Source organism: Rousettus aegyptiacus, unplaced genomic scaffold (genome assembly GCF_014176215.1).
Source record: "Rousettus aegyptiacus isolate mRouAeg1 unplaced genomic scaffold, mRouAeg1.p scaffold_m13_p_4, whole genome shotgun sequence".
NCBI classification, from domain to species: Eukaryota; Metazoa; Chordata; class Mammalia; order Chiroptera; family Pteropodidae; genus Rousettus; species Rousettus aegyptiacus.
In genome coordinates, this window is record NW_023416307.1 from 54,567,228 (window position 1) to 54,582,286 (window position 15,059).

At 30.5% G+C, this 15,059-nt stretch overlaps 1 protein-coding gene across 7 annotated transcripts in view; it reads right to left on the bottom strand.

Moving 5' to 3' along the window:
- STXBP5L (syntaxin binding protein 5 like) overlaps nt 1–15,059 on the bottom strand; it is a 243,509-nt gene that overhangs the window by 61,909 nt on the left and 166,541 nt on the right. For all 7 annotated transcript variants that reach the window (XM_036218792.1, XM_036218791.1, XM_036218789.1 and 4 more), the window contains one exon: nt 4,151–4,216. In XM_036218792.1, coding sequence (XP_036074685.1) covers nt 4,151–4,216 — 66 coding nt within the window. The remainder of the gene's footprint in view (nt 1–4,150; nt 4,217–15,059) is intronic.

A 15,059-nucleotide genomic window follows, 5' to 3' on the forward strand; every position in this document is an offset into this window, starting at 1 on the left:
AAAATCACTCAGCACCATAGATGAATATTATATACATAATTTTGAGCAAAATATTTATATGTGTCCAAAACTGACAAAACTAATCCATGGTGATAAAAGACAGAATAGTAGGGACCTTTGTGGAGGTTTGTGGTTGAGGGGGGTATGAGGGAGGTTTCTAAAGTTCTAGTGACAGTCTATATCTTGATTTGGATGTTGTTTTCACGGTGTATTCATTACTGGAAACTAGTTTAGCTGAACTCTTAAGATTTATGCACTTTGAGGTTTACATACTATGCCTCAATTACAAAATTTATCCCAGGAGAGGTAAGACTAAAGTATACAAAAAAAGTAAGACTAAAGTATACAATAAAAAATACAGGAGTTGTGGTATTAATAATAAACAAGGTAGAGTTCAGGTGAAGAACACATAATATGAAATAAACAATGATGATTAATGGTAAAGAATGCACTTTTTGTGGACATGTTTTTGAATATCTATGCATGAATATTCTTAAAGAATACAGCAGATACAAGGAAAAATGGAAACATTTTAGTAGGATATTTTAATTCACCTTTTCTCCATACAGGACAAGTCAAGCGATCAAAATATAAGTAAGGACATGAACAAACAATCCCATAAAAAATGGGCAAAGTATATGAAGAGATAATTTACAGAAAAAATATTTAAAGAGCTCTTAAACATATGATGAAAAGGTATTTAACATTACATACATGTGAGAGGTAAATTAAAACTACATTGACAATTCTTTTTTACCTAATAGGCTAGCAAAAATAAAAAAAATTGGTAACCAATACTTACCTAATATTGCTGGAAGGAAAGAAAATTGTTGCATACCCTAAAAAGAGCAATTTGAGAATATCTATAAAGATTAGACAAACATATACTCTTCCTCCCTGCAACTCCAATTTTAGGAGTTTATTAATAGATATACCCCCACATATTTAAAATGAGGAATGTACCAAGGTTAGTCACTGCAGATTGTTCGACATTGCAGAAGATTGATACCAAACTGTCCTTTAATAGATGAAAACGATTAAATAGATTTTAGTACATCATGTAATTCAATATACATAACTGTAAATAAGAATAAGAAAATTAATGAAATGGAAAGACAAGTTACACCGTAAAGAGAAATAAGCAAAGTACAGTGAACTATATATACTATTTTTGCATAAAACAGGAAGCAAAAAAATTCTTTGTTGTTTTTTTTTTTTTTACAAACAAATTGACAGGATAAACAAGCAACTAACAAAATTGTTTAATTTTTAAGAAGATGGTACATTCTTCACTTTAAATGTGTGGAGGTATAGCTACTGATAAACTCCTAATGTTGGAGTTGCTGGGTAAAAGAGTATATGCTTGTCTAATCTTTATAGATATTCCCAAATTGCTTGTTTTAGGGTATGCAACAATATTCTTTCTTTCCAGCAATACCAGGCAAGTATTGGTTGTCAAAGTTTGCTTTTTTTAAATGGGGAAGAAGAGAAGGGAAATTTTAAAATTCCATTTCTTTTTGATGTTTGAACCATATAAATGTATTACTATTCAAATTCAGATTATGGACAAGAATTTAAAGTATGTTATTTAAATTTGGCATAGGATATTGAATGATATTTTATATTGGAGTTTCTATCATAGGATCAAAGTAATATTTTTAAGGAGATTAATTTTACAACATGACATGCAAAATGAATTGTAAGGAGGAGAGATGGAAACCAGAGACACCTGTTAAAAAAATTTTGTGATACTCTAGGATGAGGTAATACTTAAATTAGGATGGTGACAATAGGAATGCAAAAGAAAGGGTAAATGTATGAGATCAAGTTTAAAATAAAAACAGTAAAATAAAGATTAAAAAGAAAAATTTACACAAGAACCAAGATTCTACTTAGCCTACATTTCTGAAGAATAAGGATAAACAACTCTTAAGGGATGGAGTAAATTGAAGAAGTGGCACAATTCTAAATGTGCCTAAAAGTCAAAACATTGCTTTATAGAGATTTAAATGTTGATGAGTTTATTTCAAGTTAAAATTAAGAGTTTAAATAAAAAGAAATTATAATTTTTTTATACTCTAAAAACATCTACAGTGTCAAAGATGTAACTAATATTTTTGGTGCTTAGAAATTTACACATTACTATATAGTACAAAAAAAATCAGATAAATAGAAATTAGAAAAATAAGCAAACCATTCATAATCCCACCACCCAACAATTTCTACTGTTAATAATTCTTTTCATATTTAAAAAAATTATTTCTAGGAATCTTTATATTCAAATTTTTAACATATATTAATGGATTCATGTTTTTTACCTTGCTGTTTTACTTCCAACATATTATTTAAATTTTTTTTGCCAATAAATATACACCCATCCCTTGATTTATACAAAATTTTTTACACAAGATTTTTTTATATGTGGTAAACATCTCCCCCACACCGCGTTTACATGGACTTTTATACATGATTTGCATTTGCGTAGTCTCATTTTATATGATTCTTTCTTTTTCATTTCCATTATTGACAATTACTCTTTCTAAAAATAAAATAGCTTAACTCAGCAATGTACAAAGAACTAATACTAACAGACAATGATTAATGATCTTCATTGGATGGCAAATAAAAAAGGATATGTGTCTACTGATGTTTTTCAGGACTGGTTTTATAAATGTTTTGCTATAGAAGCTGAAAATTAGATGAAGGAAAAATGTCTTTTAAAATACTTTTATTTCTAAATAACGCACCTGGTCATCTACACAATTTAGAGCATCCAAATATAAAAGTTGTGTATTTGCCACCACATACATACAACTTCCTTAATCCAAACCCTTAGATCAAGGCATTATTTGCACCTTTAAGATTATATTAAATGGAGTTTTAATGATATTTTTAATGAACTTGAAGATAATGAATCACTTATAGAACTCTGGAATAAATACACAATTTTAAGCTGTATCAAGACTATTGCTTAAGCATCGAGCGGTATAAAGCCGTCAACTTTAAATGCTTGCTGGAAAGCAATATGACCTGAAGTAGTTGTACCAGGGAATATGGTTCCAACAACTGAAGAGGGATTAACTAGCATCATTAATTTATTAAATAAATTTCAAGAAGATTCTGACAACTTAAATGTAGATGACATTAACAAATTACTGGTTGATCACAAGTGAACTGATAAATTAATTCACTGAATATCTGAAGATCATCCTTCCAATGAATATGGCTGTGACCTAGGACCAGTTTCATTCACTGCAGAAAATATTTACAAACTTCTTTAATCGGCCACAAAACTGGAAGTTGTAATTCTAGACATTGATCCAAACATCCAATGGGCTTTAACATTTTGAAAAGGTTTTTAAAAATGGTTCAGCGAGTATCGAAGAATTTATGAAAACTTAGCAAAAGACAGGGTTGGAAAAAGATCATCCAAACATAAATAAGGAAACCAAAGTAGTACTTCCAAATATTTTGAGCAATGAAGATAGTGACTTAGTACCAATTAAAAAGAGAAGGTTGTTTGCTTTAGATTAAAGTACAGACACTGACAGCAAATAAAATTTGTGGGTTTTTTTTCTGAATTTTCATTAGCATTTTTTGTGAAAATATGGGAAATAAATATTTTTATGATTTATATCAGCCTATTTAGTATTTTTTGTTTCATACTGGTGTACTCTATGTGGTTTTCATTCACGTAAAAAAAACGCATGGAAAGGACAATCTGAGTAAATTGAGGGACAAGTATACATGTTTCCAAGCTACAGTCCAGAGCGATGGTATCAAATGATTCAGCATCTATGATATATATTTCCCGTTAATTAGGTTTTACCTATAAAAAGATAGAGGTTCTGTATAATATTACCATTTTTTTACTTGGAATTATTAATATATCTTTAAAATAATCTCGTTTGAAATGTCTTTAAAAGTTTTGCACTCATGCTTCTGATTTTAATTTTTTGGGAGGCCAAAATATCTTTAAAGACATTTATTTCTATTTAATTTTGGAATCAAATTTGCTTATGGTTAAATTTCAGAAACTCAATTACACCTTTACTAAAATTAGAAATTTTACATTATAAGAATTAAGAAAGTAAAGTAGTAGATTACTGCAGTGAGTGACCAAAAGCCTGTAAAATACCCTCATGTTTACCTGAAGTGGGAGACTTGCAGCGCTCAAGTTCCAGGGGAACTGGACTGTCATTCAGTTCAGTTAAACCTGAAAATAAAATGACAAAAAATAAGATAAATTTTGCTAACTTTGTAGACAATTCTTATTTCTTAATTCCTATAAATTTAAAAATGTTTTCCCCCCGTGAAAAAACTACTTTTCTATGCTCATGTTATGACAATTATTCTGAATATTTGCTTTTAAATCTTTTTTATTAAAATATGATTGGCATAAAATATGTTTCAGGTGTAAAACATAGTGATTTGACATTTGTCTTAAGATGTGATCACCACACTAAGTTTAGTAACAATCTGCAAAGCTATCTCACTAATCGAGTACATTTCCCTTCACCTTTTTCACCCATCTTTCCAGTTTCTTGTAATAAACATAGAAAAAAAATGAGCAATAACTAATTGATATCCAAAGTGTAATTGAATATGATGATGGAACTATGAAAATCTTTATTTTTTCATATGAAATATCTACTTTAATAAATGAAAATAGGTCATGAATAAAACAAATTAGAAGAGGTTTTTGAAAAGACCTAATCAAAGCTTACATTTTCAAGAGAAATGATTATTGGCTTTTTAAAAAAAAACCTTTAAGGAGATGCTACAGATTTTAATATTGTATTTATAAAAATGCAATATTGTGGTACATATTAAGTAGTTTAATGGTATCAAATTCCTTCTTATAATCACTACACTTTTATTTCTAATATTTATTGTTTTCTATTCCACCACTTTCCTGACAAATACGAAGATAAGTACAGTTGATTACAAATGAATGCCTTCCAATGGCATTCATAAAATATCCTTAATTATGGTTTTCCTATCCTTGTTGGGGAGTCTCGAATACTTTTTCTTTGCAAATAAATATTCAGAGTTTCTACTTTAATATAAATTCCCATACCCAGAAGTACTTAAGATTTTATCGTCAATTACCAAAACCATTTTGTTCCAACAATCTCTTTCTTTACATAATTTGTACCAATAAACTTGCTATAGGTTCAAAAAAATCATTTAGAAAAGGACCTTTGTGATATTCTAGATCAACTAAGAAATAATAAGTTCAAAGAGTTTTAACTATGTAAGGTTACAGAACTAAGTTAATGCCGAAGCTTGAATAGAATTCTTTATGTATTTTTGTTGTCTTTTGTCAGATATAGGTATTGTATTTTTTCCCAGTATGTGACTTCTCATTTTCTTAGTGAAAATGAAATATCTTTTGGTGAGCAGAAGATTAATTTACTTGAAAGACAATTTATCAATTTTTTTCTTTTATTGTGATTTTTTTTTTTTTGGATTCTTGTTTAAGTGATCATTGCCAACCATGTGGTCATAAAGATATTATTCTTTGTTTTCTTCAAGAGCTTTTTAATTTTTAGATTTCATTTTTAGGACTATAATTCATCTCAATTTAATTTTGGATTATGGCGTGAGGTAGGAATGAAGTCCATTTTTTACCTATATGCTTGCCCAGTTCCGTCATTATTTTGTTAGGAAGGTTTTTCTATCTTCATTGATTTTTATTGGTGCCTTAGTCAAAAATTGGCCATAAAAATGTGGGTCTACTTCTGGACCCTCTTCTATAATCATTGGTCTATTGGTCTATCTTTTTTTTTTTGATTACCACACTAATTAATGTAGGTTTATAATATATCTTGAAATTAGGTAGGGAAATCCTCCAACTTTGTTCTCCAAAAATGTTTTCATTATTCTAGATTCTTAGCATTTCTATATAAAATTTAGTAGTAAATTTGCCAACTTCTACAAAAAGTTATGTTAGATTTATACTGGATTCTAATCTAGATATAATTTTGACAGATTATTTTAATATTGAGTCTTCTAATCCATACATATGGGATTCCCCTCCATTTAAATGAATAAAAAAATTGTTTTCTTTTTGCACTACTTTACAGATTTCAGTACAGAGATCTTATATATGGCATTTTTCAAGAGTGTGTTTTCTTTTTGGTCTTCCGCCTAGTTCTTGTATCATCTTTGAAAGTTGATCATTAAAACTTCCAATAATTGTTGTGGAGTTGTGGAATTATTTTATTCTGTTAGGTATTTCTTCATATACTTTGTTGTTTGGGGGTGTGTGTGTGTATTGACCATTTTATCATTTTAAATGTCCCTCTTCTAGTAACTATTTGGTTTAAATCTATTTTGTCTGATATCATTATAGCTACTCCAGTTTTCTCATGGTTGCTGTTTGCATGACCTTTTCCCATCCTTTTACTTTCAACCTATTTGTATCTTTTTGTGTTGCCTTCAGTCAGCATGGTGTTGGATCTCTATTTTTAAAAAAATCTTATTTGACAATCTCTGTCTTTTGGAGAATTGTTTAATCTATTCACATTTAATGATATTGATGACATAGTTGGATTACATCTGTTATTTTACTTTTTGATTTCTGTATATCTCATGTCATTTTTATTCCTCTAAAACTCCTTTACTGCTTTGTTTGGGATTAAGTAATGTTTTCTAGTGTAACTCTAATTTCTTTAATAAATTTTTCATGATATTTTTTTTCGTTGTTGCTCTCAGAGTTAATATACATAAATCTTAACTTACCAGAGTGTACTTCAGATGTATACTAACTTCATTTCAGTAAGATATAGAAATGCTACTCTTTTATAGCTCTATTTCCTTTCTTTTATGGCATACATATTACACCCATATGTGTTACAAGCTCAACAATATATTGTTATAATTATCATTTTATACAATTTTGTTTTTTATAAAAGTTGAGAGAAGAGAGAAGAGCAAACATATTTATTAAGTTTTATAATAACTTCCAATTTACCATTTCTGGCTTTCTTCATTTGCTCTGGTATATCTCTCTGGAGTCATCTGCTTACTCAAATATAACTTTGCTCCCACCCACTTCCTCCTTTGTGCTGTTATTAGAAGAAAATATATTACATTTTTATATGTTATATATAGGCCCAACAATACAATTTTATGAATATTGTTTCATAAATTGCTTTTTAAATCATATAAGAAGAAATGTACATTTACACTATTATTTTGTAATTATATAATTACCTTAAGTGTTTTTTTTTCTTTGTGTGAATTCAAATTACCATCTGAGGTTACTTTCTTTCAGCCTGAAGGATTTCCTTTAGTAGTTCCTGTAAATAGCTCTGCTAGCAACAAATTCAGTTTTCATTTATCAGAATGTCTTTATTTTGCCTACATTTTTTGAAATATACTTTTACTGGATATATGATTTTGGGTTGATAGTTTTTTCCTTTGAGCACTTTGAATATGTTGTGTCATCCTACTGCCTTCTGGCTTCCATTGTTTCTGATGAACTGTTAATTCTATTGGTGTTCTCTTGGACGTGACAAGTAATTTCCTGTAATTGCTTTCAAAGTTTTCTAATAGCCTTTCTGCATGTTTACTGTGATGTCTTGGTGTGAATATCTTTATATTTTTCCTACTTAGAATTTATTGAGCATCTTGGATGTGCACATTGTTTGTGATCAAATTTTGTAAGTTTTCAGCCATTATCTCTTTAAATATTTTTTCTGCTGCTTTCTCTTTCCTCTATTACTGAGAACATGTTGAAACACATAAGATATCCCACAATTTTCTGAGGGTTTTTCTTCCTTTTCCTCTCTGTTCTTTGTAATGCATGGTCTCTATCAACCTACCTTCAGGATTGCTGATTATTTTCTCCAGTTCAAACCTGCAATTGAATCTCTCTAGTGAATTTTTCTTTTTACTTATTGTATTTTCAACATCAAAATTTTCATTGATTTTTTTTTTTCTTGATCCTCTTCATCCATTTCACCCATGTACCCTCCTCTACCTCTGGCAACTACCAATCTGTTCTCTGTATCTATAAGTTTGAGGTTGATTTTAGGGAAAGGAAGTTGTTTCTAGATTGCACATGTAAATGATATCACATGATATTTGTCTTTCTGTCTGCCCTTTTTCAATTAGCATAATATCCTCAAGGTCCATCCATGTCATTACAAATGGCAATATTTCTTTTTTTTATGGATGAATATTCCATTGTGTATATGTACCACATCATCTTTATCCATTCATCCACTGATGGACACTTAGGTTGTTTCCACATCTTACCTATTGTAAGTAATGCTTCAGTAAACATGGGGATGTATATATCTTTTTGAGTTAATGTTTTTATTTTTCTTTGGATAGATACCCTAAAGTGGAATTGCTGGATCATCTGGTAGTTTTAGCTTTAATTTTCTGAGGAAGCTCCATTCTGTTTTCCATAGTGGCTGCACCAATTTACATCCCCACAAACAGTGCACAAGATTTTCTTTTCTCTACATTCTGACCACACTTGTTATTTCTTGTCTTTTTGATAATAATCTTCTAATATCTCATTGTGGGTTTGATTTGCATTTCTCTGATAATTAGTGACACTGAGCATCTTTTCAACTATCTTAAAGAAAATGTCTATTCAGATCCTCTGCCCTTTTTAAAAATCAAAGTGTTTCAGGTTTTTGCTATTGAGTTGTATAAGTCTTTATATATTTTGAATGTTACCCCTCACCAGATATATGATTTGCAAATATTTTCCTCCATTTAGTAAATTTCCTTTTCATTTTGTTGATGGTTTTCTTTGCCTTACATAAGCTTTTTAGTTCGATGTAATCCCACTTGCTTATTTTTACCTTTGTTCCCTTTGCTTTTGGTATTAACTCCAAAAAAATCATCATCAGCACCCATGTCAAGGAGCTTACTGACTATGTTTTTTTTTCTTTTTCCCTAGGATCTTTATGTTTTCAGGTCTATGTTCAAATCTTTAATCTATTTTGAGTTAATTTTTATGTGTCCTGTAAGATAGTTCCACTTGGTCCTTTTCATAACTTCCATCTCTTTGTTCTCTAATTGATGAGACACTATAATCATAGTGTCCGTTTATTCAAGCATGGTGTCATCTATTTCTTTAAACATCTTTTAATGGCTGCTGTGAGGTCATTATTAAATCCAACATCTGGGTCTTCTCAAAGGCAATATCTGTGGCTTTATTTTTTCCCGTGAATGGGTCACACTTTCCTGTTTGTTTATATATGTCTCAATAATTTGTTGGTAACTAGGTATTTTAGGTAATATAGCAATTCTGGATACTGATTACTGATTCCCATACCCTCTCTCTGGTTTTGTTGTTTGCTTACTTGTTTAGTGATTTGGCCAGACTATTTAAGTGAAGTTTATTTCCCCTACATTGTGAAGACGTTGATGATGCTTCTCAGAGGGTGAAGCCTTCAGCATAAAATAAAATAATCCTGAGATGGAATTGGTTGTAGTAGGGTTCCCTTTGTTTCTTTCCCTGATCTCCCTGTTATCTGCTTCTCTTAATATCACATCCAGTCATTAGGTATCTCAATCATAGCCAGGTGATTGCTCTATTGTTTTTCACAATGCCCTGGGATATATATTACTCAACATTCTGGTCCAATTAAATTTGGATTGGGGTCATATTCGAAACCTGTCTTTTTGAGGTTTGTTCGAATCCCAAGATGGATCTTCTTATTGTGTCTTTTCTTGGTTCTTTCTAGTGAACCAGTTCCCCTATGGTCCAGCTGGTTGCTCTCAATCACAGTCTCTTATTTGACTTTCACCAAATACGTCATTGATTTGGAACTTCCCCAAACCATGTTGCAAGTGAAGCTCATTCCTTTGGGGAGAGTTTCAGAGTTTGCTGTTCTTATAGACTACTGCCTCCCCTGGGCAAAACCTCTGAGCTACTGGGCCCTGGCAGGGGTGGTAATCTCTGATCTTCTCAAATTGACTTTTCACACATGAAATTTGTGCCCTATGACCAAGAAGGGGTGGAGGAAAAATCAGGGTATTAGTATTTTTGCTTCTGTTTTATGAGTGGGGGATTGGCAGAGGAAGAAAGCCTCTAATTTTTTGTTCATACTCAATAGGAATTTGGCCTTTTCAACTTGGAGTTGAAGAGGATGAGAAATTCTGGCAAACTGAAAGCGGAAGAGGTATAGAGAAAATTGTGGCTCAGTGACATAGACTTACTTCTTACCAAGTTTTAGTAGGTTTTTTGAATAAATGTTTATTGTCTGTATCCTCTTAGAACAATATCTAGAGATTTTGAGTGATTTAAAAATAAAAACGAAACCTAGAGGCTTTAAGTGATTGGTTTTTCTCACTTGTTAGGCTTTTTCTCTGGATACTATCTACAGTGCTCTTCAGGTTGCCATTTGAAAGTCTATCCTTTACATGGTATTTTAAATATACATATATTTCACAATTGTTTACTGCTATTATACAAAAATATCATTGATTTTTGTATACTGACTGGTATTCTTCAATGTTGCTAAGTTCACATATTGTTTTTATAGTTTTGTAGATTCCTTTGAATTTTGTACATACACCATAATATCATTGGCAAATAAAGAGCTTTAATATTTTCTAATTTTTAGGCATATATTTAATTTTGCTTTTGGCTCTTCCTATGCCATCAAGTACAATGCTAAATGAAGCTGATGAGAGTACATACATTCTTTTGTTACTAATTTTAGTAGAGAAATATTCAATATTTCACAAGTATGATGTTATTTGCAGGTTTTTCACTGATGGGCTTTATTCAATTGAAGAAATATCTTTCTATTACTGGGTTTCTGAAGATTTTTACCATAAATATGTCAAATAATGCAAATTATTTTTGCGTACACAGTCATGCACTATTTAATGACAAGGATATGTTTGGAGAAATGTGTTAGGCGATTTTGTTATTGTGTGAACATTATACTGTGCACTTACACAAACCTAGTATATAGCTTAGTATACACTTAGGCTATATAGTGTGACACTGTTGTATATGTGGTCTGTCATTGACTGAAACATTGTTATGCAGGGCATGGCTGCATTGAGATGATCATATTTTCTCCTTATTGTTAAATAAGTACTTCATATTGATTTATTTTCGAATATTAAACTTATATTCCTAGGACAAATCTACCTTGGTTATGATGTTTTATCTTTCTTACATATATCTGTCTTCCATTTGCTAATATTTTATGATTTTTACATCTATATTTATGATTGAGACTGGCCTGTACTTTGACTTTAAACCACTTTCTTGGTCAAGTTTTGGTTTTCTGCATTGTGCTAGCCACAGATAACCACTTAGAGCTGCTTCTTTTATCTATTCCCTAGAAATGTTTGTGTAAGATTAATGTTATTTATTCCTTAAATATGATAGAATTAATCAGTGATTCCATCTGAAACCTGTAGTTTTATTTATTATGGGTATTTAATTTTGAATTCAAAAATTTTTAAAAGATAGGCTATTTATATTTTCCAATGTGCTTGATGTCAGTTTTTGTAATTTTTTCTTTAAAAAAATCTCTTGGTTTCATCTATATTGTCAGTTTATAGGCATATAGTTGTTCATAATCTTACTTTTTTTAAACGTCTGTAGAATCCATAGTGAGTCTCCCTTTTTCACTCCTGGTATTGGTTGCTTAAGTTTTTTCTTCTTTCTTGATCAAACTTGCTAGGATTTTATAAATCTTTGTAATCTTTTTGAAGAATATCTTGTGGTTTTGTTGATCTTCTCTATTGTTTGCCCTCTATTTCACTGATTTCTGATCTATATGTCCTTCTTTCTGTTTACTTTGGGTTATATTCTTCATATTTTTAGTGTCATAGCAAAGAAGTTTAGGTTATTGATTTAATATCTATTTTTTCTAATATAAGAATCTAAAGTTCTAAATTTTCCTTTCAGCACTACTTTAGTACCATCTGGCATTTTTGTTTAAACTTTCACTCAGTTAAAATACATTTCCAAATATGTATTTGCAGATTTTAAGACACAGTGCTGTTACTGATTTCTGATTTCTTTTGTGGTCAGAAGACATATTCTGCTTAATTTCAGCCCTTTATAATTCATTATAACTTGTTAATAACTCAGTCTGTATTTGTGAATGTTCTATGTCTACTTGAAGAGAATCTATATTTTCACTTGTATGGTGTGGGTATCTATTTGGTTAAAAGAGTTGCTTAAGATTTTTATATCCTTACTAATTTTTGTCTGTTCTATCAGTTAATGAATAGAAATGCTGAATCTCTAGCTATGATTGTAGATTTGCCAATTTCTTTTTTTAGTTTTGACAATTTTTGCTTTGTATATTTTGATTATCTCTTACATGTCTATACAAGTATAGGATTTTTATATCTTCCTGATAAAGCTACTCTTTTATAATTTTGAACTGCCTCTCTATCTCCTCATCTTAAAGTCTACCTCATGTCATAATATAGCCACAATATAGCTTTAATATAATATAGCCACACTATAGCCATAATATAGCTTTCTTGGGGATTAGTGTTTTGATGAAATTCTTGTTTGCTGCTTTTACTTTCAATAGATTTGTTTTATAATTAAAGTGCATCTCTTATAAATACATATATTTGCATCTTTTTTGTTTGTTTTCATTCTATCTCACAATCTCTGCCATTTTTCAGGGGGTGATTTTTGCTCCATTTACATTTAATAAAATCATTGATGGAGTTAGATTTATGTCTATCATCTTCCTATTTGTTTTCAGTTTGTTTCCTCTGTTCTTTTTTCCACTGTTCTCTTCTGTCTTTTGAGAAAATCAAATATTTTTTAGTTTTCCATTTTATCTTCTCTTTGCTACTTTACTATACCAGTTTTATTTTTTAGTAGTTGTTTTAGGGATTATAATATGCATCTATAATTCATCACAATCCACCTTTAATTATTATTGCATCATTTTTCTTGTGGTGAAAGAAATTTGTAATAGTTTGATTCTGTTCACCTCCCTCCCATCCTTTATTACTATTGTCATATATTTTTCTCCTACATATTATAAACCCCATAATACATTGTTAGTTTTTTAAAGAGTAAATTAGCTTTTCAACATTTTAAGAAAAAATAAAATAATCTTTTATATTATTTTACATATTTATTGTTTTTAATGCTCTTTATTCTTAGTGCATATCTAAATCTCCATCTGGTATTATTTTCTTTTAGCTTTAAAAACTTTATCATTTCTTATAGTGCAGGTCTGCTGATGACAAATTTATATACCTTTATTTTAAAATATTTTTGTTGGATATAGAATACTGAATTTGCAGTTATTTCTCTCTAGCACTTAAAAGATATATTTCTGTTTTCTTCTGTCTTCAATTATTTCTGATGAGAAATCACTCATTAGTCAAATAAGTTTTCTCCTGTGTGTATATGTTTATTTACTACTTTTAAGATTTTTTCTCTTTCATGTTGATTTTAGTAGTTTTACTATAAAGACTTAATTATGATTTCTTTGTCTTTTTCTAGTTTAGAGTTTTCTGAACCTCTTGAATCTTGGAGTTTATGTTTCTCTTCCAAATCAGGAAAATATTCAGCCGCAAGTTACTGACACTCATTTAGCTTTTAACTTTTTCTTTTTTTTAACCTCTGCTTCTGTTTGGATCATTTCTATCACCCTGTATTCAAATTCACTGATTCTTTCCATGGCTGTCCAATATATTGTTAAAGTGATCCTGTTAACTTTTCAGATATTGTATTTTTCATCTCTGAAATTTTATTTGGTTCCTTTTTTAGAGTTTCACTCTCTCTCCTGAAGTTTACCAATATATTCACCCATTCTAATCTATCTTTTACTGTAAATCCTCATAATAAGTGTTTAGAAATTCTTGTCTGCTAATTTCAATTTGGGTCATCTATGGGTCTGCTTAGATTGTCTCTCCCTGCCTCAAATTTTCTGCTTCTTTGCACATTTTAAAATTTCTGATAGATATATGTATCTTTTTATTTTTTAATTGGCAGTTCAAGAAAAGTGCTAACTATTCAGATTCTATAAAGTATTGAACTAAGCTGGGGCTGGCCTACAGCTTTAATTAGCTTAAGTTTCCCTTTAAAACTGGACCAAGAAAAATCTCTCCTTGCAATTCAGTCCAACACTCAAACATCTATACTCTCTTTGTCAAGAGACTTATTCCTAGTCTTCTTAGTATTTGTGTTGAGAGAGGGTTGGAATGCAGCTTTAGATATTTTAATTTATTTGGGGTCAAATTCTATAACCTCAGAATGTGAGCACTTTGACACTGCATGAATTCTCTATTTTCTAGTCCCACTTGCACTGACACTTTCTCAGAAAAATTCATGGAGTGGTGGAGGTTGGGTGGGAAAATTACCAAAGCGAATAATGTATTTTTGTGTTTAGAGCTATTTCAGATTCCTATTCAACAGGCTAGTCCAGACAGTCATTAAAGCTCTCTGGTTTTTCCTGTTCTTTGCAGTCTGTCCATCTATGGAAGACCTACTTCTCCCTCCACTTGTGTCCGGGTCAGTCACTTCACCTGGTATGAAAGCAGCTGCAGCTTTCTGCTCATCTGTGTATGGCTCTACTCTCTCTGGAATTCACTTAATCAATGCTTCTTTGAATCCAACACTCTTCAATAGCCCCACAGAAGAGTATGATTTTAATTTTACTATTGTTTTTGTCACAGAATTTTATTATTGCTGTCATTTCCATGGAGATGAAAGACTTTCATGTCTTTCAACATCCTATCTGGAAATAGAAAGCACCCCTTCACTTAACTTTTTATTTTGGAAATACTGTGAAAGCTGGATTGAAGACAGGAGGACCAAAGCAATAGAAACCAGTCAAATTGGTTAATCCATTACTGACAGTAGCAGGTATCCATTAAAGTGCTCAGAACGCATGCCAAATAATTGTGCTTTTTCCTAATAAATGATGAGATTTCCCCAAGATTATGTGGAGGAAGTTATGTCTGATATTTGAATACAGTAAAACAAATTGACTACTAAACTTGGAAGATTTCTGCAATGATTCATTAGAAAATATATAATAAATCCCAGATGAGAACAGATACAGACATTTTATGGTAAA